Source organism: Bos mutus, chromosome 7 (genome assembly GCF_027580195.1).
Source record: "Bos mutus isolate GX-2022 chromosome 7, NWIPB_WYAK_1.1, whole genome shotgun sequence".
Taxonomy (NCBI): domain Eukaryota; kingdom Metazoa; phylum Chordata; class Mammalia; order Artiodactyla; family Bovidae; genus Bos; species Bos mutus.
The window spans coordinates 12,461,410-12,486,027 of record NC_091623.1 but is presented as its reverse complement, the minus strand read 5'-3'; the positions used below and the strand labels follow the sequence as shown (position 1 = coordinate 12,486,027).

General features: G+C 44.5%; 1 protein-coding gene and 1 non-coding gene across 4 annotated transcripts in view; one reads left to right on the top strand and one right to left on the bottom strand.

The window, feature by feature from the left end:
* Nucleotides 1–24,618, bottom strand: part of RASGRF2 (Ras protein specific guanine nucleotide releasing factor 2) — a 263,109-nt gene that overhangs the window by 18,540 nt on the left and 219,951 nt on the right. For all 3 annotated transcript variants that reach the window (XM_070373066.1, XM_070373065.1, XM_005904542.2), the window contains exons 19-22: nt 11,099–11,211; nt 5,050–5,110; nt 4,628–4,731; nt 1,869–1,953 (exon numbers count right to left, since the gene is read on the bottom strand). In XM_070373066.1, coding sequence (XP_070229167.1) covers nt 1,869–1,953; nt 4,628–4,731; nt 5,050–5,110; nt 11,099–11,211 — 363 coding nt within the window. The remainder of the gene's footprint in view (nt 1–1,868; nt 1,954–4,627; nt 4,732–5,049; nt 5,111–11,098; nt 11,212–24,618) is intronic.
* On the top strand, nt 15,172–15,244 carry TRNAG-CCC (transfer RNA glycine (anticodon CCC)). Its single transcript has one exon. It is a non-coding gene; the product is annotated as a tRNA-Gly (tRNA).

Below are 24,618 nucleotides of genomic sequence, written 5' to 3'. Positions count from 1 at the left end.
CTGTGAGAGACAAGGACGACAGGTGGGCGGGCTCCTGCAGGCCGGGCTGAGAGGCTGCGGCCAAATCAAGAAGACGAGAGGAAAGGCCATGGACAAAATGTCATCACAGACAGGACTACAATTCGATGGGCCTTAGAAGTTATTTCTGTGACACTGTGTGAAGAAAGGGTTGGGTGGCAGCGAGATGGCGTGGGGGTGGGGATTGGTGGGTTAGGAGCTCATGGAGAAGAGAATGAAAGGCCAGATCAAGGTTATGGCCATGGGAAAGGAGGGGAAAGAAGGGTCTGGGACATGGGTAGACTTAGGGCTCACTGGTATCCTGAGGGGTGAGCAGGGTGGGGAAGACCCCAAGGTTGAGCGAGTGAGTGGCTGGCGGGCCATTACCCATGGCCAAGGATACAGAATAAGATGAAAAAGTGGGTTTGGCAGGTCTGGGAAGGGCTGGTGATGAGTTCTACGTGCAATCTGGACACAGTGGCCAATCAAGTTATTTTAAGTAGAGACTTGTGGGTCTGGAGCCTGGCACACACAGTCTGGGACCCACAATCTGAACCTCTGATTTAAGAGGCATTACATCCCAAGTGTATGTACAACACAGGCAAAAAAAAAAAAAAGTTTATGGTCCACAGCAGGGCCTCTGTTTCTCAGCGAGTGATCCAAACAGGTCATGTGTCCTATCCTTTAGGAAGCAGCTGCATTGATGCTTATTATGTGATAACATCTAATACACATGTACCCTCAGAAAACAGAAAAACTGTACTGAGGATTTGCACGGTTTTGTATTTTGATTCTGAATCATTTACTAATTTACCTACAGGGTCCCTGGCAGTCTTTTTTTTTTTTTTTAATTATCATTATCCCTTTTACTATAGTTTAGTAGAATTGACACGGTAGCCTTCCCTTTGCCCGCATAGACCTGAAGATACTCCAACATCTGTGGTTCTTCCACGGGACTAAGACCATTAGAACAGCACCAACAGGTAGTTGGAGGGTATAAAAGCAACTCCGCCTTACTGCTGCAGAAGAATAGAGGAGATGAACCGACAGCTGGTAACCACTGCACACAGCCTCAGAAGCACTGTGATTATGCTCAAAGAGGTCCCTTCCCACTCTGGAATGTACTGAACTGATCGTTCAGTAATAATGAAGAAGAGTTGTACCAAAACAGCCTTACTATCACCAGCACCACCAGGGGCCTGTGACAAAGTGCAGTCAGAATTAGTCGATCTATGACCATGAAGTAATGATGACCATGATAAAAACAACAGCAACGACCTATGCTTGAGAGTCCCTTGGGCTCCAAAGAGATGAAACCAGTCAATCCTAAAGGAAATCAACCCCAAATATTCATTGGAAGGACTGATGCTGAAGCTGAAGCTCCAGTACTTTGGGCACTTGATGTAAAGAGCTGATTCATCGGAAAGGACCCTGATGCTGGGAAAGATTGAGGGCAGGAAAAGAAGCAGGTGGGAGAGGAGGTGATGGTTGAATGGCATCACTGACTCAGTGGACATGAATTTGAGCAAATTCTGGGAGATACTGGAGGACAGAGAGCCTGGAAGGGTACAGTTCATGAGGTCACAAAGAGTTGGACACAACTCAGCAACTGAGCAACACCACCTATGCATCACTAAGCATTCATGGGATGTGTGTACCATCAAAGTGAACCTCTTAGGACTGAAAGGTAACTGGAAGTTATCACATCACTGTGAACTCATAGAAGAGATTAAAGCTTATTTTTTAACATTCCATCAATTTTGTTGAAGTGAGTGGCAGACTTCCTTTAATTTAGAGAAGGAGTCTGAAGACCCTGATACTCATCTTCCTATAACACTCCCACCCAAGGTTTCATTGTTATGGTTACTCACATCATTGAAGTGTTGGCTGGTTTTCATAATGTACGGTGTTCTTTCATTTTTATCCAGCTTCATCCACCCCTGCCCAAGAAATTCTCTGAAAGTTCAAAGCAAAACACAAAATCAATTAAGTTTTTTAAGGGTATCTAGGGTCCTGAATAACTATTATGAATATTATATAAATTAAACTTGACACTGCTCAACTGCTGCTGCTTCATCTCAGATGAATTTTAGCCCAATTCTACTGTTTCACCACTGGATGCCAAAAAGAAAGAGATTTTTCGGTTTTCAGCTTTCTCTTATAAATGTTTGGAGTGAGTGAGTGATAGTCAGTCGTGTCCAACTCTTTGCAACTTCATGGACTGTAGCCCGCCAGGCTCCTCTGTCCATGGGATTCTCCAGGCAAGAATACTGGAGTGGGTTGCCATTTCCTTCTCCAGGGATAAGTGTTTGCAACTGTGTCCTTATTAGGATCATAATAAAGGCTTCTCTGAAATTGGAAAACAAAGACAAGAGGAATAAAGAGGCTAAGTACTAACTCAGAAACCAAGACCATTTCCCCTGGATCAGCTTAAAAAATTTTAAGGCTTAGCAGAAGGCTCAAAAAATTCATCACTACCAAAAATATTAATCAGCAACAGCATGTTTTCCTCCACTTTGTTCTGACATTCTCCAGGAGAACGTCAATTCCACAGGCAGGGACTTTCCTTTGCTCTCCCCAGAGCCCAGAACAGTCCACGTGGGAAGGGCTAAAAGAACAAACACCAGTGTTAGCACTTTGCAGCCTGGTCATTTGAGGAAGGCAGTTATGGCAGGGGGAGCTCAGCCTGGTGGAAAGTCTGTCTTCGAAATAACATTCCCGCTCCTTCATTTCATTCATGAGCAGGTCCCGGGATCACAGCAAGCAAGGGACAATCAAGCTGGAGCATACAGGAATTATTTTGTCAAGGCACTACCAAAAATAACTTAAAAAGAAATTACTCTGATACATTCTCAATCCAGAAATGTTGACTGAGTCCCTAGGCAATGACCTTTGTCCCGTGATGTAGACGGTACTACTGTTCCTGTCCTGCAAGGCCGTTGTATACAAGATGTGCTAACTCCATGGAGGAAAATAACTGGTACATGTTCACAGCAGCACAGAGGGGACAGGAGGAGAGGTGAGATGCATCCCAGGAAGAGACCACAACACGGTCAACCACAAAGGTCCAGGCTTTGCTCTTTCTCCTCCTCCATAGAGGTCATGCCCCGTCCCTCCTGAATCCTCATTGCACAGAAGGGTCGTCAGGAGGAAGGCGAAGAGGCTCCTAACTCAAGTCATCAAATAGTTAATGGGTTCATTTGTTCGGCCATGGGGCCACATTCCTTTTTTTAAATGGCAGATGCTATTTAATTATTTTTATTGGAGTATAGTTGCTTCACGATGTGTTAGTTTCTGCTGTACAACGTAAGTGAATACGTATATTCAGCTGTATGTATACATACAAGCCCGCCCTCCAGGACCCCCTCCCCACCCACCCCACCCCTCTAGGTCATCACCGAGCACTTAACTGAGCTCCCTGTGCTATACAGCAGGTTCCCCTAGCTCTCTGTTATACACATGGCAGAACATATGTCAATCCCAATCTCCCAGTTCATCCCCCTCCCCTCTGGGTCCACGTCTGTTCTCCGTACCTGCGTCTCTATCTCTACCCCCCAAATAAGTTCACCTGTACCATTTTTCTAGATTCCACATATATGCATTAATGTATGATATCTGTCTTTCTCTTCCTGACTTACTTCACCCTGTCACGGATAGGTCTACAAGTGCTGAAAGAGGAGGCAGGAAATAAGACAAACGCATGACAGAAAAGTCTGCAGGAGCATCGCTAGCCCTGCTCTTTATGCCCCTTTGACCTATGACCCCCCATGCTGCTACGCCAGAGCCTCCATCATCACGGGTGCCCTCTGCTCTACACACGACACGGACCTCCCTTAGACCTCTTGCTTGGCCCCCTCCTTACCTTCCATTCAGCTAGGACTTCACAGAGGATTTGGGCCAACAGCTGTTATTTGTCCAAACAGAGGCTCTGTGTGTGGACCTGCTGGAGGACTGCTGGAGGCGGGCGGCTGAAAGAGCCACCATCCTCTATACATGAGGCAATGATGCTTGTTATGTGACAGCATCCACTTGCCACATACACACTCCACATGCACTCTATGCCAAGCACTGTCCTGGGAATCTGTCTTGCTGTGGAGTTGCCACGGTCAGCAGTACTTGAAGATTTATGGATGTGGCTGAAGAACTGCAGCGGAATTTACAGCATTGACCCAACATCCATGTTTCTCAAAGTATAGTCCTGGACCACACAGAATTACCTGGAATTCCCATTGAAAATGAAGTTTCTTGGGCCTCAGACCTACCAGAATCAGAATCTCTGAGGGAAGCACCTAGGAATGTACATTTTTTAACAAGTCTCCTGAATGACTTTAGGCACCATGAAGTCTGAGAACAACTGTTACAGCTGCATGAAGGTTTCTATAACATTAGGATGTGAGTGGTCAGAGAAACTCACATTCTATGTTTAACTGCAGTACATACAGAAGCATAACAGTGACCATCTTGAGGGTTTCCAATATTTCTGTATCAATATTTTCAACATAAACTGGAACCCAAAGACATTCAAGTGGGTCCAAACCATCATAAGATGAAAAGCCACAGCCCTGTGCACACACGTGGGGTTGCAGCAGGGTGGGGGTGGGGGGCGCTGCGGCCGTGGGCGCACACTCACTCATAGGGAATGCTTCTGAAAACGATGTGGTCCAGGAGGGTTATCTGCTCAGCCAGCTCCATGGCCGACAAGGTCTCGAAGCACTCGGCCTTCGGACAGTCCGTCTGCAAGAGATGAGGACAGGGAATGGCACACACCTAGAAGCCAGGTACCTGTCAGCTCACTGCAGTTGCTGGAGTACAAAGTCCACCCCGGATTCCAGCTCTGAAGAAAATGGTGGAGCGCTCAGAGATATCAGGCAGCATTAACATCATGGACCATGATGTTAAACGCTGAGCCAAATCTGGTCCCTTTCACACAGTTTCAGGGATAGAACATATAGTCCCGACCCCAGTTACCAGCTGTGGGCACAGTGCCTGCCTTTGCGAGGTTAAGTCTCACACATAATTAATTGTGCAGGATAAGACTATGGCTCAACTTACCAGCTGAATTATATCCTCTAGTTTTAGGTGGATGTCATCTTGATCATCTTGTGAAAGGGCCCTAAAAAAAGTCAAAATATCCTCCGTGAAAAGAACATAGACAGGCCAGGAATGAAATGACAAAAATGCAGTTCAGTTTCCCCCAGGGTGGAAAGTCAGAGGGTTTGGGTCTACGAGACTGTGGGGACTTGTGTTGAAGACATGGGGTCCAGAAAACAGAAGATGCACATGTTAAAGGCAGAAGAAGATCATCAAGAGAGCTAACTTATAACAAGGAGTCAGCCCGTTGTACACAAAATTGCTGTGTTAGTCACTCAGTCGTGTCCGACTATGGGACCCCATAGATGACGCCAGGCTCCTGTCCATGAAATTCTCCAGGCTAGAATACTGGAGTGGGTAGCCATTCCCTTCTCCAGAGCATCTTCCCAATTCAGGAATTGAATCTGGGTCCCTTGTACTAAAGGCAGATTCTTTACCATCCGAGCCACGAGGGAAGCCCAAGGTTGTAAGTAAAACACCCACCGTGAGAGCGAAGCAGAGGGTGACCTGGGGCTTTGCCTTACTGAGAGGACCTGCGCCAGGAATCCAGGTGCCCTGCACTGCTGGCAGTCAGGGTTTCTAACAGGCTGAGTGCTCCGTCCACACTCCTCCAGCCCCTGCCCTGTACCCCCCCACCCCCGCACCGCTGGTGCTGAGGCAGAAGATGCAGAGCTGCCCCCTCCCCAGGCACAGGCAGACCAGAAGCTCAGGAGAGTTTCCAAGTATCAAGAGTTTGAACAATGCCAGGCAAAGACCAGCAGGTAAACTCTTCCCTGTTGCTTCCCAGTTGGGCTTTCCCAAGACACATTTGGTCTTGTATCCATCCCCACACTTGGTGTTATTCATCTGTCAGCCAATATATTTTTGATCAGTGACAAATGAATTAAAAGAATTCCTAAGTTAAGGCAGGTGCTGGTTTCAGAGTGAGAGTGATACTTCATGTCCGACAGGAGTTCAGAGTCCAGGGTTATTTAATCCTGATTATATAACTTTTATCTGGGCCAAACACTTTAGGTATCCTAAAATGAAGGCACAATCATGTGTTAAAAGTATTAAAAAAATTTAAACACTGCCCAACTGTGTACCTGTCTGTTGGAGGATGCTAGTTTTAAAAAGCAACAATGATATGATATTCTGTTGTGTTCTTAATGGATTAAAACAAAACTATCCCCTTAAAAATACAAAATCAACTGAGGTGGGTAACTGTATGCCCATTATGTGCTAGGAACATGCTAACCATCTGACACACACTCTCTCCTGTATCATAAAAAATTGCTTTAAGTAAAGCTTTATTATATCCATTTTATAGATGAGGAAACAAAAGCTCAATGAAATGGACTAACTGGCCCAGGGTTTGGTTCAGTTTGCTTCCCTGGTGCTCTTGCTTGTCATGAGCAGGCTTACGAAAGGCACTGCTTCCAGAGTCCAGCATAGAACACACACCGAAAAAGGTCAGTTCCCTTTCCTCTGTCTTCCTTCTCTCCAACAAAAGCTCTAGGCTTCATTTTGATATTTGGCAAAACTAATACAATTATGTAAAGTTTAAAAATAAAATAAAAAAAAGAAAACAAAAAAAACCAAACCAAACCAAACCAAACCAAACAAAACAAAAAAGCTCTAGGCTATTTACAAGGGAGCAGAATCCTCCCAGCTCATAGGAGTGGCAATCCTCTTGCCTGCAATTAGCCATATCATTTATGAGAAGAAAAAGTCACCATATGCTAAGGGGCAGATGAAGGTGAGGAAAAAATAAGTAAACACAACTCCTTCTCCAAAAACTGTTACCTCACACTTAAGGGTCAGACACAGGGGGAAAGCTCTTTCCCAAAGTGCATGTCATTCTTTCTACTGTAGCCTAGGTTCCTGGAGAGAGATCAGTGGCCACATAACTATGCGTCGCTGTGGAAAAGATATTTTTTATGAGGTTGGGCAATATTCTTTACTTGGAAAGAAATGGTCCAGAAGTTATTTCACTTCTTTCAAATGTTCCTTTCCTCAGTGATCTTACTCTAATGTTCCAAGCTATGTCTGGTCCCATTAAGTTACCTAATATTTCTCTCTTCAAAAGAATCTCTGCTCTATAGATCAAAATAAAGTCTATCTCTTTCAAAAGGGCCCCTTAGAACAAAAGCTCTTAACCCTAGAGTATCACTAAATAATCTCTAAGGGTCCATAAACCTTTTTGAAATGACATACAAATGTGTGCATATATTCATGCATTTCTTTTTTGGGGGAGGATATGGCTTCCATTATATTCTTTTGGGGAATCTGTGATCCCCAACAAGATGAAAGATAACCATAGAAATGTATGCTGTTGCTGCTGCTGCTAAGTCACTTCAGTCATGTCCGACTCTGTGTGACCCCACAGACGGCAGCCCACCAGGCTCCCCCGTTCCTGGGATTCTCCAGGCAAGAACACTGGAGTGGGTTGCCATTTCCTTCTCCAATGCATGAAAGTGAAAAGTGAAAGGGAAGTTGCTCAGTCGTGTCCCACTCTTAGCGACCCCATGGACTGCAGCCTACCAGGCTCCTCCATCCACGGGATTTTCCAGGCAAGAGTACTGGAGTGGGGTGCCATTGCCTTCTCCAATAGAAATGTATACTCTGCCATAAAACAGCATGTGACGTTGCTGTTTTACAAAAGATTTTTGTGTTATCATTAAGGAACCAGCCCCAGAATTTGATGCCCACCCATGAATTCATCAGTGATGGCAAGTTTTGAATTCTTAAGGTAGATGTGAACCAAGGAAATAGCTCAAAACAATGTAGAAATGTGTTTAATAAGTGAGGATGATCCAGCTGTCAAAAAACACTTTACACCAAAATTAGAAGTGACTATAAAGTAAAAAACTTAATGGATGATTATCTTTGAAGACATTCTCAAGCCAGGAGGTGAACAGACTCTGTCTAGTAAGAGAGGTAACCCCTGACAACCATTTGGAATAGGGGCAAGATGTCATTTTGGTGTAAAAGTTCTAATGGGTCTGAACAAAATAAATGCTATACATAAACACCCACACGTAAAATACTCTTGCTCTGAAACATGTAAACCTCCACATGTGAGTACCTTAGCTTGATGTAAAAGTTTCACAGAAACACAGTCTCCTGAATTTCCTTTGATTCTGGTAAACTGATTCAATGAAACCAAGGAAACCATTTATCCTGGCCTGTTCATTTGAATATCTGGTTTACTGTATGAAACAATTTGAATAAAGTAGTTCTTCTTCAAAAAAGTCTGATACTACTAGGGTCTGTGTGAGGTTTGTGGGTCCCCTTGTCATGACTGAAGCCATTCCAGTTGACCATCCAGGAAGTCAATCATTGCTTCTTTTCATTCAGTGGCATGCTAGTTGTCTACAAAAAACTATACTACATAGATTCAGAAGCCAGCTAGTCAGACAACATTGGAGGAATATGAAAATCTTCAGCAGAGGTTTTTATTCACAATCAGGGCCATAACACTACTGATGCCAATCAAGCTTCTTCATCATAAAGTAACCCCCATGACACTGTGTGAGGTGGGGATGGTTCGTCACAGAAAGTTTTCACTGTACTGTATTAATGTATCATGCATTTAAATACATGTGTCATGGCTCACTGTTATATGACTTGAATACATATAAATCTTTAGGTTAAGATTGACTAAGAAACTCGACAGTTATTAGTGGTTGAGCCAAGATTTAAACCTGTGACCCCCTGCAAAAGCTAGAATCAGACGGCTAGATGTCACAGTCCCAGGCTGACCATCTACTAAAATTTCCACTCATTACTGGTCTTACACCTCTAATTCTTAGGTCACTTATTCAGGACAAAAAATTGTACATCTAAAGCCTGATGACTAATAAAGACCTGGGATGGTAAATAAAGTTCGTCTGAAGTAGAAGTGCCAGTCAGCTGAGTTCTGAGCTCACCTGCGGGCACAGGCAGAGAGTGCTCAGGATTGGTCGGTGATGCCTGGCATGGGTGCTGGGAGGGGAGAAGCAACACGAAGGCCTCAAATTGCCCAGGCCTGACAGCCTTTCCAGTCTGATCACCTCCATTTTCCTGCCAGCTATTTGGTCAAACGTCACTAGGGGTCCACACTTCCAGAACCTAGTTTTCAATCATCCATGCTTTAAATACAAAGAGCATAGCCAACAGTTTATACAAAGAGAAGAACAGCAGTCACTCAAAGACGTAATCGCTCATCCACCGACACCAGGCTTTATCTGAAGATGTATTTAGAACTTTAAAATCTGAAGATAGCATAGTAACAGAGTCTCAAAGTTTACTGAGATGTTTTCATAGAATGGAAAAACTGAAGACCCTTAACGGCTTCCTCAGCTCAGTTCAGTTCAGTCACTCAGTCGTGTCCGACTCTTTGCGACCCCATGGACTGCAGCACGCCTAGGGCTGCCCTAAACAAGTACAACAAACAAAGTGACTGGAAACAACAGAAATTCACTGTCTTAGTGTTCTAGAGGCTCGAAGTCCAAACACAAGGTGTCGGCAGAGCCATGCTCCCTCTGAAACCTGCAGAGGAATCCCTCCTTGCAGGGGTCCCCAACCTCCGGAATCTAATGCTTGATGACCTGGGGTGCAGGTGATGTAATAATAATAGAAATAAAGTGCACAATAAATGTAATACCCTTGAATCATCCTGAAACCATCCCCACCCTACCCCACCCTCAGTCTGTGGAAAAACCGTCTTTCAAAAAAACCAGTCCCTGGTAGCAAAAAGGTTGGGGACCGCAGCTTCCTTGCTTTCCCCCAGCTTTTGAAAGTTTTCTAGCACTCGTTGGCACTCTCTGGCTTGCAGCTGCATTACTCCAAGCTCTGCTCCATCTCCACACGGCCTTCTTTCTTTTGGAGAGGTCTCCAAAAGCACGATGGATTCAGTTAAACTGGATTCTCCTCTACACACAAGCATTCAGGATAATGAAGAAACAATAGAGCCAAGCATAGAAGGAAGGGTTCTTCCCACTGCAGATGCAGAGGGAGCTAAAAGTCAGAATGGTATAAAGGAGGAGCAGGCACCAGGCTTCCTACCCCACGCAGGGACAGACACACAGCCACAAGTGAGGTGGAAGCTGTAACTGAAGTGTCCGCACAGAGACACTAATGGCTGCCCTCTTCATGTAGAATGGACTGGAAAAAGCTCACTCATCAGTTCAAGGAGGCACGAGAAAGTCTGTTACCTGCCTGGCCGCTGGGTGTAATGGGACACAAGCAGCCTCTAGTGCGAAACCCAAAGTTGAAGACTTTGTCACACACAAGTGCAGGGTCTGAATTCATACAACCTGCAGGATGTGGAAATCTCCACCTAAGAAGCCGACGGTAGGGACCTCCCTTGTGGTCCAGTGATTAAGAATCCACCTTCCAACACAGGAGATGCAGGTTAGATCGCTGGTTGGGGAACTAGGGTCACACGTGCCTCTGGGCAACTAAGCCTGGGTGACGTAACTACTGAGCCCACGCCCCACAACTAGAGAGCATGCGCGCTGCAATGAGTATCCCTGAGTGCCACAACTAAGACGCGCTGCATTCAAATAAAAAATAAATAAATAATATTAAAAACGAAGACACTGATGGTAAAATTGGTTCGGGACCAGTGAAATAAGCGAAGAAAATGTATAGCTGCTCTATGGTGGCACAGCCACAAGCCAGCTACACGAGACTCCTACAGAAATGGTACAAACCACCACCCCCAATAACCACGAGTGTGTGATAAACAGAACACACATGAGGGAAAAACACCTCTGCAACACCCGCCGGACCCTCAGGAGACCATCCTCCCGGCTTTTGGTTCTACAGTAAACTACTGTCTGCCACACAGACAGGAGCGACTGTCCTGCACACAGGTATGTCGCCCAGACTAAAGTCTTCCCAAGGGAGCTTTACCAGTGAGGACAGAACTGTAGCTGCGCTTCAGAAGTCTAATACACGTCCTTCCGGACTGAGAGGATCCCATCATCTTGAACACAGCACAAATCAGCCAGGGTGATTAACAGGCACCCACAAGTGCTTTTACCTTAGGATGTTCGCTGTGGCTTTCCGTTCTTGGGGAAGAAGATCTGGGTCTCGTAAAACTTCTTCTAGCAAATTTAAGACGTTCATCTTTAGTTCATTGTTGAGTTCAAAGTCCTAAAAAATGAAGTGGATTTTTAAGATTTTAGTTCCGAAGGGTTTAGCTCCATGACACATGACACCATTCCTCATAACAAATTCTCTAGAAGCTACATATGGAAATTAAAATGTATGGAAACTAGACGCTTCCCCCTCCTGGGATCCTGACTTAATTGGTTTGGGGTGGGGCCCTGCTGACAGGCTTCCTGGGCTGTACTGTGCTCAGTCCTGTCCAACTCTTTGCGACCCCATGGACTGCAGCCCATCAGGCTCCTCTGTCCATGGGATTCTCCAGGCAAGAATACTGGACTGGTTTGCCATTTCCTTCTGCAGGGGATCTTTCCCACCCAGGGATCGAACTTGGGTCTCCTGCACTGCAGGCAGATTCTTTACTGTCTGAGCCACCAGGGGAGCCCTGAGAGACAGGAATTCCTCAAAGGATGTGTGCTTCCCTTATCCTGGAGCACTGCCTTCTCCCCAGGTTTATTTCTGTTCATCTTTCAGGGTGAGGAGGTGATGTACTTTATCCTAGGAGCCTTCCTGAGTTGACCCGAAGGCACGGAGAGCTTGTTCTCAGTGTTCCCATGATGCACTCTGTCGTAACTCACTGTACTGTAAGGGCTGATTTAATTGTCTGTTTGCCCATTGGTCCATGAGTCAGTAGCTGGGGCACAGCAATAGCTTTTAAAAAAAAAAGCTTTTTCAAAGTATAAATTCTGCAATTAACCTCAATACAGGTATGCTAAAGAATAAACGATACACACCCATGAGGCCGTGTCAAACAAACATAGGAGTGATCATGAAAGGGCACCCACCTGGCAAAGGTGAGTAGGACCACATGCACACCAAAATGAATGAGAGTAGTAAGTAATACCCAGCCGAGTCAAAACAACTTGCAAGCCCCTACTAATGCCCAAAAACACATAAATAGACACATACATGAAGAGGGCAGAAGAGAAAATTATTCTTTACAGTGGACTTCCAATAAATATAAAGGAATATGAGTTAGAAAATCACCATTTTTGACCAAAGCGGTAGTAACTTATCAGGTAAGGATCATGAATAGATGCCACAATTTATACGGAAACAGAATTAATAGTGTCAGAGTACCCTCTCCCCTGCAACACCACCATTAGAAATGATTAAATACAAAGGGAGAATCTGACAGATGTCACCTGAACCCAGTGATCAGTTACTGTCACAGGAATGGAGCAAACCAACATCATGGGCCCACAAATGTAATGTTCTGTGAAGAATCATCATTTAGTATTTTTGCCCCAAATGCATAATCTCACACTTGCATTATGAGGAGGCACTAGCCTGCACATTGCAAAAATGCTAATGTCATCAAAGACAAAGAAACTAAGAAATTGTTCCTGTTTAAAGGACACCAAAGGCACCACAGATAATGCAAGAGGTGAGCCTGGATTAGATCCAGGATCAAGGGGGAAATGCTACACAGGGCATTACTGCAACAGTTTAGAATTATGTACCAGTTGAGAGCATCCTATCCATGTTACATTGTCCTAAATTTGATCATTTTGCTGGGGCTATTTAAGAGCAGGTCCCTGGGGGAGAGAGGTGGAGCGAGAGAAAACGTGAGAAAGGGATGGGGAAAGAATACACATGTGGTAAACATGTGAGCTATCAGTGACTCCAGATGTGTAGCCACACCTTTTATTTTATTCCGGCATTTTCTCTTGATTTGAAAATTTCAAAAAGTTAAGGTCAAGTTTTTTCACACTCTTTTATTGTATGTATTCTTGTAAAACATGGACAGCATCCTGGCAGCATCCTGGGATTATCAGGTACTCAGAGATAAACTGAACGCTGCCACACCTTGCTTTCAGATCTGACTCTGATGGACTGTCTTCGCACGTGCAGCATATGGTTTACTTTCCCTACTACACAAAGTTACTCATTATGAGTACATTTTAACTTTAGAGAAAGTAATTTTGAAGCACTACATTCTGATTTCTTTTAAATGATTAGAGAAAATATTGCTCATTGCAATGGATCCAATAAAAAAGCATACTTTTACTATACTAAGTTCCTTCGGTAGTGTCTGACTCTTTGCAACCCTGTGGGCTGTAGCCGGCCAGGCTTTTCTGTCCATGGGAAGAATACTGGAATGGGTTGCCATGCCCTCCTCCAGGGATCTTCTTGGCCCCGGGATTGAACTGGTGTCTCTTATGTATCCTGCATCGGCAGGCGGGTTCTTTGCCACTAACACCACCTGGGAAGCCCATATTTAGTAAATTGGGGGCATAAAGTCCATAATTTCACAAATTATAGACAATACAAAAGCCTAATTTAACCTGAATTGAATATTTGTGAACCTCAGTTTGGTGAAAAAGTGTCATTAATTTTTCTCAGTATTTCCCTTTCACTGTTTGACAATCAGTACCACTTCTTCAGGAGCAGGAGCCACTAGGGTCCAAGCAACACCTTCAGATGATACGTTTTCCTAAAATTTCACCTACTTTTTGCCCAACAACTTCTTGACTATTGATTTTATTTTTAAAATGTATGCAAGAAAAAGAGAGTAATATCTTGCTGCTGTTTTTGTCCTTTGTCCTCCTCCTCCCACCATTTCAAATGTAATGGGAGTGACGTTTGTAAACAGCTAATGATCTCACCTACCCCAGTCTCCATGCACTACCAAAGGATTTCTCAGCCATCCAGCATCTTTGCTTAATGAATGTTTGATACTTATTATTGTGATGACTGAGTCCTGGAGCTATGTTGAATCTCTCAATGATGCAAATAATCTGATTATCATAAATGGATTAGTGTGAAGGACATCAAGCCGGTGTTTGGACCTCGCTGGGGGCTAATTACTGGCTTAATCAACAAGCATTCTCCAGTGCCTACTGTGCCCATTCTGGGCTCAACAACGGGAACACTTCTGAGACCCCAGGAAGGCAAGTTGTGTGAAGAAAGGTCTTGTGAAGGAAAAGAGAATGTAATTTGATTATTCTGAGCTCTGGGAAGACTAGCCTAAGAGAGACCTTTGCAAACTTGGTGAAATCTGCCCAGACAGTATCTGAAGTGCGATGAATGGTTATGGGTGAATACTCACTTTGCTCATGTAGCTAATACAAAGCAGGTTAGCTAATGATGCTGCTGCTGCTAAGTCGCTTCAGTCATGTCTGACTCTGTGCGACCCCAGAGATGACAGCCCACCAGGCTCCCCCGTCCCTGGGATTCTCCAGGCAAGAACACTGGAGTGGGTTGCCATTTCCTTCTCCAATGCATGAAAGTGAAAAGTGAAAGGGAAGTCGCTCAGTCGTGTCCCACTCTTAGCGACCCCATGGACTGCAGCCCACCAGGCTCCTCCGTCCATGGGATTTTCCAGGCAAGAGTACTGGAGTGGGGTGCCATTGCCTTCTCCTAGCTAATGATGGCTAAGTACAAAACAAGAATTTTCACTCAGAATTTTCCTTTACACTTGCACAGGCTTTTATCATGTTCAAAGTGACCTCCTGTGTTTGATTTCAGCCCTTCCTCAGCCGATCCAGGGGCAGGCAAGGTGGGAACCATAAACCCGGTTCACACCCAGGCCACTGAGGCTGATGGATGTGATCACATGGGGTGAAATGAGGCCCTTAAGGACATGGCCGCGTGGGGACAACACTGATCTTCCATCTTATTTCCACCTGCGCTTCTCAAACTGTCCGGTGCCCACGAATCACGGCAGATTCTGGTGCAGAAGGTCTGGAATGGGGACTCAGATTCTACTTTTCTAAGGACCTCCTGGGTTTTGCTGCTCACACTCTGAGTAGCAAGACTGGGCCACTTAAAAAAATCATGCAAAAAGCAGCTCCTCAAAACCTTAGTGAAAAAAATCGGAATCTTCTGATGTACAACCTAGAACGTAATTTTTTCTTTTTTTACCAGAGCATGTAAAATGCAGAATTGGCCATTCAAAAATCCCTGTTAAAAACAGTACCTACTATCAAAAGAAATCTGGGGACTTCCCTGGTGGTCCAGTGGCTAAGACTTTGCACTCCCAATGCAGGGGGCCTGGGTTCAATCCCTGGTCAGGGAACTAGATTCCACATACTGCAAGTGAAGATCCAGCACGTGCAACTGAGACCCAACACAGCCAAATAAATATTAAAAAAAAAAAGAAATCTGAAACATCTAAAAGGCACATGCAGTAAACAGGAGGTAGATTATTTAAACAGGAGGTAGGCAATGGACAGTAAGTTTGCCTAACAACCATTTTGTAATTTATCTAGAATCTCATTTTTGGCTACATTTCCCCAGGTCCTGAGATGGGAAACCAGAATGAATACTGGGTGTTGGAAGGACACTGGCTCCTTCTCAAAGGCAGCAATAATGACACCCACAAGGTGGCGCTCCTGGGTCGCCTGGCTCCCCGGGAGTCCGCAGCGCCTTTCCCAGACCCGCCGGCGGGTGTCAGCGAGCCAGGCCTGAGCCTGGGAGCTTTCAGGGAAGATCAGCAAACATCACGGCACCCAAGAGGACCTGCAGTCATTACAACAACAGCTTACTTAGGTTAGTTTTTGTTTTCCAATTCACGAAGCAGGGTTGAGGAGACTGAAGGCTGGAAAAAAGAAACCAGTCTGCTTTCAAAGGCGGAGAGCCCAGAAAATGTGAGACTTTTAACACTTCAGTCTCTAAAAAGGAGACTACAGCTCTTGTTCTTTCAACAGGCACTGAGCATCTTAGCATCTGGGGCTTTAGGGAAGACAGCCAGCCAACAGAAGTGGGCGCACAGAGCAGATATTAACCAATAAAATCCAGGGAGAGGGGCTTAACAAGGGGCATCTGAAAGCAGGTGCCCACTGAGTCTTAGGAGAGGGGCGGCGTCTGGAAGCCCCCTGTAAAGAGGTGACAGCTTAAGGAGGGTGTCAAAGAGTGCAGTGTAACACACAACACATGCTTAGGAACAAAAAGTTACCAACAGATGACGCTAGAACCCTCCTGGTAAGCTATTAGGACTTATGGACATTTTACCGAGACCTTACCGACTCAACTCAAACACACTAAAAATTCCTGGGAGAGTCAATACTTTCTCTAGGTTACTGAACAACTCCTGAGGTAATCATCACAACTAAGACTTAAGAGTTTGCCACAGGCTAGATGATATTTTAATCGCTCTATTATCTACTTCAACCCTCAACAGCAACAAGTTACAATCATTATTACTCCCATGTCACATATGAGGGAGTCAAAGTACTAAGTATCTCGTCCCAAGTCACACAGGTGGCAAGTGGCAGACCCAGAACTCAAACACAGGTAATGCTGGCTAAAACCTGAGTTTTTTAACTGCTATACTCTTCAAAGAAGCAGTTATCAGTGAAGCTGCCTTGGCCTGAAAGACACATCTCAACAGCATTACCATGCTGATCCTGAACCACCTTCCATCTACAGTAACAATGATTTGAGACATAGATCTTGAGACTCAGGTTTGTATGAATAAGACTAGATCATATAACAGAAAAATCAGTTTCTCTGGCACTTTAAAACTAACCCCTGTTGATAGTTTGGGCATCTTGGAAATGACATTCATTCTTGCAGGAGAATAGAATATAATATACCACATATGGCCAAGGGAACTCTAGGACACTGGGAAAGTCTGATTCAATAAGCACAGTTTGGGGGTAAAGAGAATTATGAGAGTAATTTTCTCATTGTAATCAATACAGTGTATTCCTAACAGTGGCCAGAATTTTTAAAAAGAAAGTGGAAATACTGCAGAGTGGAGTAAAATCACATAGATAATTTTAATGGATTGAAGGGCTCATAAAGAAGGGGCCTTGGGTGTGCTAGGCTCAAAAATAAGAGCCTAAAGTTTGACTTCACGATTTTCAATGCAAAGCTACTGTTTCCTGTTGTCTTTGACTACAGAAGATGAATTTTTTTTACTTGAAATTGTGATGTAGATTTAGGTTAGATCCAGGCCATTTTGTCAAATGGGAAACTGAGCCAAAGATGCTGACTGATCTTCCCAAATCTATTCAAATCACCCTGGAGTCTACGGTGAACGCCATGGATGTTAGTGAACTAAAGATAATAAGCTGTCAACCCCTATGGATTTCAGCTCTTTTGAGGGGAACCTTTATTTAGAACTTCAGTATTGACACCCGATCCTTGGGGAGACTGTGCTGGATAAGGGACCCTGCATAGTACCTGGGTTGTCTTGTCCACTCGCCACCACCCTCGTCTGCCTGCCTTCTCACCACCTCTGGGCAACCATGACTCTGAATTGGGGTTTCTCCCTGGAAAAGTGAAAGGTATAGAGTTTTCCAGAATGTCTCATCAATAAACTGCAAGAATATTTTAACCACCTCTTTGTTCACACTACAAAGAGAACAGCCTAGTTGAAATTTTAAAGAAAGGGCATTAAGTGTGGAAGAGAACCCTACAAAAATACCATAGTAACACTAAACTCTCTATAGTACCTGTTCAACACTTACTAATTACTCATAAGGTTGAGAATCTTCAAAGAGGAACAGAATATATAAGAAATGTATGCCTGACCATCATGTAGGAGTTTATGAACCAGGAAAAGGTAGTATATTCCAGATATCATTAACCCCAGATTTGGTAAGCATGCATGTGCCTGGTGGGTCCTCAATTATTTGCTGGATGAATGGATAAACGTTCTTGGGAGTGTTCTTAACTTTGAGACAAGTGATAATAAGCTACCTAATTTTTCTTAAACTGGCGGTTTGGGAAATTAGTTTAGCAGATGTGAAGTGGGAGGCTACGAGGAGAAGGCACAATGCGAAATGTGGAAGATATGTTAGAACAAAAATAACTGGGGAGAGGCAAATGGCAATGAATGACACCAACTCAGCACGAAGGAAAAAGCTATGCAGAAAATCATTTATTCCATCATTTTCTAACAAACGACTCTGCATGTGAATGACTTGCTAAAATGCAGCCTCTAGACCTGAACAGCTGTGCTTAGAAGAATTTTAAATACTGCCCTACAACCTTGAAATCCGATAGCTCCTGAGCCTACATCTCTAAGCTTCAAGAGAGAATCAGCCAGTTTAAAAGCATTTCTCAGGAAAAAAAAGAGAATCTTTCCACATGCTGTGTTTTCCATTGGTTTCTAGATAGGTGTTAACTGATATGGAATTGTCTCTTTCAAGATAATGGCAAGGATCAGAGGGAGAAAGAAAAGTGTGGAAGAGCCTGGTTTTAATCCTGATTTTGTAACTTTCTTAATTAAAGAAGGCCACATGCCAGGAAAATTTAACTTGAATAAAAACCTTACCAAAATGCTAGAATGTATTCTCTAAGCTATGCTTTGTCCTCCCTTCCTGGATTCATGAGAGGGGAAAAGACTGATAAGGAAAGCTGGTAGGTTTTCCCCACAGAGAAGACAGACTCAGAGTCATAGGAATCTGGTAGAATTAGAACCTTCAACGTCCATCCAGAGAGAAACGTTACCCGAGCAGATGAGACAACATAGGTGGGTGACTCTGGGGAGCAGAGTTGGGAGGAAAGAAACACAAAAGCAAAAGTCAGCAGGTGAGACAAGATCTTGGACCCGAATGAACCATCTGATGCACCAGTGTTAAGCGGGCTCCTGCAAGTCCTAAGGTGACTGACAGTAACGCAGGCTCACTGGTCCTGAGGACCTGATGGCACACCGTGGTCTCCTGAAACACTTCCAAGACCCAAGAATGATTACGAGCATGTGGAATGCAAACCGGGAAAAATGAGGATCCCCACAGCACCTTTAATCAGAAAACTCTTATAGCAGAGATACGAACCTATCAAAGGACATACAATCCCTTGTGTGCTTCTCTGAATTTTCTCTGTCAGTGCAATCCATCCTCAAAAGGTTAAAGAATCCCACTAGTTCTACAGGGAAAACTACAGTTCTGTCTCGGCAACTAATGGAAACTGAAAATAAGTTCCATTTAAGACATCTTCTTTAACTCTTAATTCTATTTCACACCGACTTAAATAAATCCTGATGAAAATGTCTTGCCAAGCATTTTTTAAAAGACAAGCATGGAAAGCTTAAGGAAGAGTTTAAAGGATAACAATATGGATGCATAAAAGATAAGAAAAAGCTCAGTAAGCAGTTCAAGGAACAAGAATCTTGTTTGCCTGGACCACAGAAAGAGTTAAGATCTATCCTCAAGCTTAAAAGAAAAAAAGAGAGAACCCATATTTATCAGCTAGTAGTTTCTTATATATTTTCTAGAGCAGTCTGACAAATCATTCCTTTCTGTAGAAGAACCCTACAGATCATTTGGTCAAGTTTACAAATTTACAGAAAACACACACTGGAATCCAAACTAGAATTCAGGTTTCTGGATTTTGTTCCTCATGTGAGTCTTTTTTGACCCAGAAACTAAAGTGAAATGCAATGCCCAGGGCAGTCTATTCTGAGGGGAGGAGAGGACAATGTCGATAACCACAACAACAAAATTCAGCAGGATCAAACACCCACTGATGAATGTAAGTACCAGCCTACATGTTCAGGAAATCAGAAGGAGTGAAAAGGATGTTGCTATCCTAATTAAATTAGATTCAGCATTCTCTATTTGGCTGCCTTTATGGGAAGTCTTGGGCTTCCTTGGTGGCTCAGCGGTAGAGAATCTGCCTGCCAATGCAGGAGATACGGGTTCGATCCCTGGGTCAGGAAGATCCCCTGGAGAAGGAAATGGCAATCCATTCCAGTATTCTTTCCTGAAAACTCCCATGGACAGAAGAGCCCGACGGGCTACAGTCCATGGGGTCGCAAAGAGTCAGACAGGATTGAGCAACTAAGCAACAGCAACAAATGGCCAAGTCTGGGCTTGTGAATAAACCCTGGTTTGCACCTGGTGGATGTTGAGATTTCTTAGCTTAGACATTTAGAGGCCAGCGGTGGTAGTGTGGACAGCTAGAAGCAAATCGGGACCAATTAATAAGGATGAGACTAACATAAAAACTATGCCCATGGATTATCTTTCTATTTGGTGGTTTTTATAAAAGCATTTACAAGGCTGAGGTAATACACACTAATTTACCATTAAAAATAAATATTTCAGAGACTTCCCTTGTGGTCCAGTGTTTCAGAATCCACCTTTCAACGCAGGGGACGTGGGTTCTATCCCTCATGGAACATTAAGATCCCACATGCCTTAGCGCATGTGCGGGCTTGCCAAGCCTGCAATTACTGAGCCTTACTGCCGCAACTAAGACTTAGAGCGGCCAAAATAAATAAATATTTTTAAATATTTCATAGCTTCCAGCATCTCACAATGTGACTGAATTCTCTCTTCCTGTTCCCGGCATCCCCATCAGAACCCACAGGCAGGGCAAGGCCTAGGAGCCTCCCTGTACTACCTGAGCAATGAGGCCACATCCTAACCTACCTGGGATACTGGTGGGATGTCTGGGGTCCTGAGGCCTTGAAAACAGCAGGGGTTTTTCTGGCCTGTGACCTTGGACAGCACCCCCACTCCCGCCCTGGCAGTGCCCGGGGGAGACTGGTACGGGAGCCGGCTAATCACTGTCTGAATGCAGGAGGCACAGGAGTGGCTGCTGGAAGCGGGCAGGACTCTGCCCAACCTTTAGCAAGCACAAATCCTTTGTCTAAGTGACACAGAGTCTAGGGCCAAAGGCTCAGAGAAGACTAAGAAATAGAGAACGGAAGTGTTGTCAGTGCTGACATACGACACGCTCACTGTCTGGGGTCAGAAGTGGCTTTTTCCTATCCGTTTGGAGTGCTCTGCATCCTGAGTGTCAGCTGGCGAGATGCAGGGGCCGTGAGATGGGCGGTTGAGAACCTGAGCTGGGCAGCCAGCAGCCCGGGTGTGAAACCTGGTTCTGCCACTGGCCACCTGCGACATCTCAGGCAAATTATTAATACTTCGTCCCCAGGCTTCAATTTCACCATCTGTGAAACAGAGACTATACCTTCCCTCCCGCAAAAGGCTGGAGTGAGGAGTGAATGACTGACTGTTTGAAAACTGCTTAGAACAGCACCTGACATTAATACAGAATTGTTAAAGAACCTTTTGAACACTCTGGGAGGCTGTCACTCAGAATGCATCCTCAGAGAGCGGACTGCCTTCTGGGGGCGGCAGGGGTGGGGAGGTTAGGTTTTCAAGTTGCCCATGAAAGACCGAGTGTCCCACTCTGTAGCTAAGACTATCTCAAACTTCAGGCTGGCACAGAGATCATTCCCCTGGAATCCCAGAGCTTCTCCTCCCAGGTCAGTGTCAGGGACACATTTCCCCAGGAAGTGGATGCTGGGAACTCTCATTCAGCTGTGGTGAGGATGTTGGGGAGGGACATTTGTAAGGTCCTGGTCATCTTTAGGAGAATGAGGTCAGGAAGCACCCAAGTGCGGCAGAAAATACTGTGGTCCGGGGAGGGACTCTTTCTCCTGAGAAAGCTCCAAGATCAGGCATCCCTACTCTGAAGGCTGTCTCATGAGTGGAAAGAAAATCCATGACTCAGGAGCAGAGTCTGGGTGGCCCGTATAGATGGGGAGAGTCTCCCAGGCAGACTGGTAGAAGCAGTATAGACAAGGAGGGGGTGGACCCGAGGACAGGACAGGGCTGGATGCAGGCTGAGAGCCATCAGTCCAGGCAGCAGGAGCTGCCTGGTCAGCAGCGGGTTCTCTCTTATCCATCTCATTCTTCCACCCACAACAAAAGTCTGCCATGTGCTTGTCCTGGCCACCCTCCATTTCAGATTTGGAGCACAGAAGAAATCTAAACTTAGTGCTTTAAGTTGACACTGGATTTTATGTTTCCTTAAGCAAGGCCAAAACTTTTAAAAATTTAAAGGGGCCTCCTGGGGCTTCCCCAGCAGTTCAGCAGTAAAGAATCCACCTGCAATGCAGGAGACCTGGGTTTGATCCCTGGGTCGGGAAGATCCCCTGGAGAAGGAAATGGCAACCCACTACAGTATTCTTGCCTGGAGAATCTCATGGACAGAGGAGCCTGGTGGGCTTCAGTCCATGGGAATCACAAAAGAGTTGGACATGAATCAGCAACTAAACAACAATAAATAAATAATAACCAAATAAATACAGTGCCTGCATGCTCACTTGTGTCTGACTCTCTGCTGCCCCATGGACTGTAGCCAACCAGGCCCCTCTGCCATGGAACTTTCCAGGCAAGAATATTGGTGTGGGTTGCCATTTCTTTCTCCAGGTATCATCTCAGCCCAGGGATCGAACCCATGTCTCCTGCATCTCCTGTATTGGCAGGCATATTGGAAGCCCCAGTAAACACAGTATGTGCCCATAAAATCCAGTTTTAAAAGGGCTCTCTGTCACCTGTCAAAATAAGAAAAAGAAGGGTTGAACTGATAAGCTCTCATTTTAGGACGCCCTGATCCCTGAGGTCTTTGAACACACTAAGTACAGGCCGTCACAGCGGCACCTACTTTTCTGCCTCAATTAGTCAACAGGGCATGTTTCCACTGTCCCGCTGGCCTGGGGTCGCAGGTCCAAAGCCCAGACATAAGGGTGCTCGTTGTCCTTCCTTAGTGAGAAAAAGCCGTCATCTTCTCTGTGCGATTTATAACCCTAATACCAATGTTCCATAAAGATTTTGCTTTTGCTTCAATAAACCCAGTCTGGGTATTTCCTTCTTCAGCAGGCTCACTGGAGCCCTGGCGGGGACCACCCACCCAGGTTCCTGCTTCAGAGGAACGGGGTCCTGCAGGGCAGTGGAAGGACAGGACATCAGAGCTGGGTCTACTCACTGCTGAACTCTTGAGCGGCCTGTTACACTGTAGCCACTATCACACATGGCCAGAGGCTACTGTTCTGGACACCACGGACACAGAACCTTTCCATCACTATAGAAAACTCCCTGGGCAGTGCTGATTGAATCTCCCTGAGACCTAATGGTCTCACTGGTCAAACAGGGGTAGTGGCATTTTGTCTGAAGGCCTGGATTCAGCCCAGATTCCACCTTCACAGGGCTCTCCCAAGAGCAGCCATACGCAAAGTTCTGAGCATCTATCTAGAATGATTACTCTAACAGGAATTGTTGTTCAGTCATTTGGTCATGTCCAACTCTTTGCAACCCCATGGACTGCAGCAGAGCAGGCTCCTCTGTCCTCCACTGTCGCCCAGAGTTTGTTCAAATGCATGCCCGTTGAGTTGGTGATGCATTCCAACCATCTCATCCTCTGTCATCCCCTTTTCCTCCTGCCCTCAATCTTTCCCACCATCAGGGTCTTTTCCAATGAGTTGGCTCTTTGCATAAGGTGGCCAGAGTATTGGAGCTTCAGCTTCAGCTTCAGCATCAGTCCTTTCAATGAATATTCAGGGTTGATTTCCTTTAGGACTAACTGGTTTGATCTCCTTGCAGTCCACGGGACTCTCAAGAATCTTCTCCAGCACCACCATTTGAAAGCATCATTCTTCAGTGCTCAGGCTTCTTTAGGGTCCAACTCTCACATCTGTATGTGCTACTGGAAAAAACCATAGCTTTGACTATATGGCCCTTTGTCGGCAAAGTGATATCTTTGCTTTTTAATATGTGGTCTAGGTTTGTCATAGCTTTCCTTCCAAGAAGCAAGCATCTTCTAATTTCATGGCTGCAGTCACCATGCATAGTGATTCTGGAGCTCAAGAAAATAAAAGCTGTCACTGCTTCTATTTTTTCTCCTTCTATTTGCCACGAAGTGATGGGACCACATGCCACTATCTTAGTTTTTTAATGTTGAGTTACAATGAAACACTACTCAGCCATAAAAAATGAAATAATGCCATTTGCAGCAACATGGATGCAACTAGAGATTATCCTACTAAGTGAAGTCAGAAAAAGAAAGACAAATACCATATGATATCATTTATATATGAATCTAAAATATGACACAAATAAACCTGTCCACAAAATAGAAACAGACTCACAAACATAGAGAATAGATCTGTGGTTGCCAAAGGGAGGGGAGGTGGGAGAGGGATGGATTGGGAGTTTGGGGTTAGCAGATACAAATGATTATATATAGAATGGAACAACAAAATCAACAAGATTCTACCATACAGTATAGGGAACTACATTCAATATCCTGTGATAAACTATTAATATTAATATAATGGAAAAGAATATAAAATGGAATGCATATATATATATATATACACACACACACACACACATATATAACTGAATCACTTTGCTGTATGGCAGAAATTAACACAATATTTTAAATCAAGAATATTCAATAAAAAATTACATAAACATTTTAAACAAAAGAACAAACTGGGGTAAATGAATGTAATTGACAAATAAAGGGCTTTATTCTGAATGTATAAAAAGTACACAAAATCAATAAGAATAATGCTAAAACTAAGAAAAAAGAAAAAGAAAAACTGAGCAATGCCCAGGAAGTGGGACATTGACAGGAAGGGGCCTCTCCGATGTAAGAAATATTCCATTTCTTAATCAGAGTGGGAGATGCACAGGTGTGTAC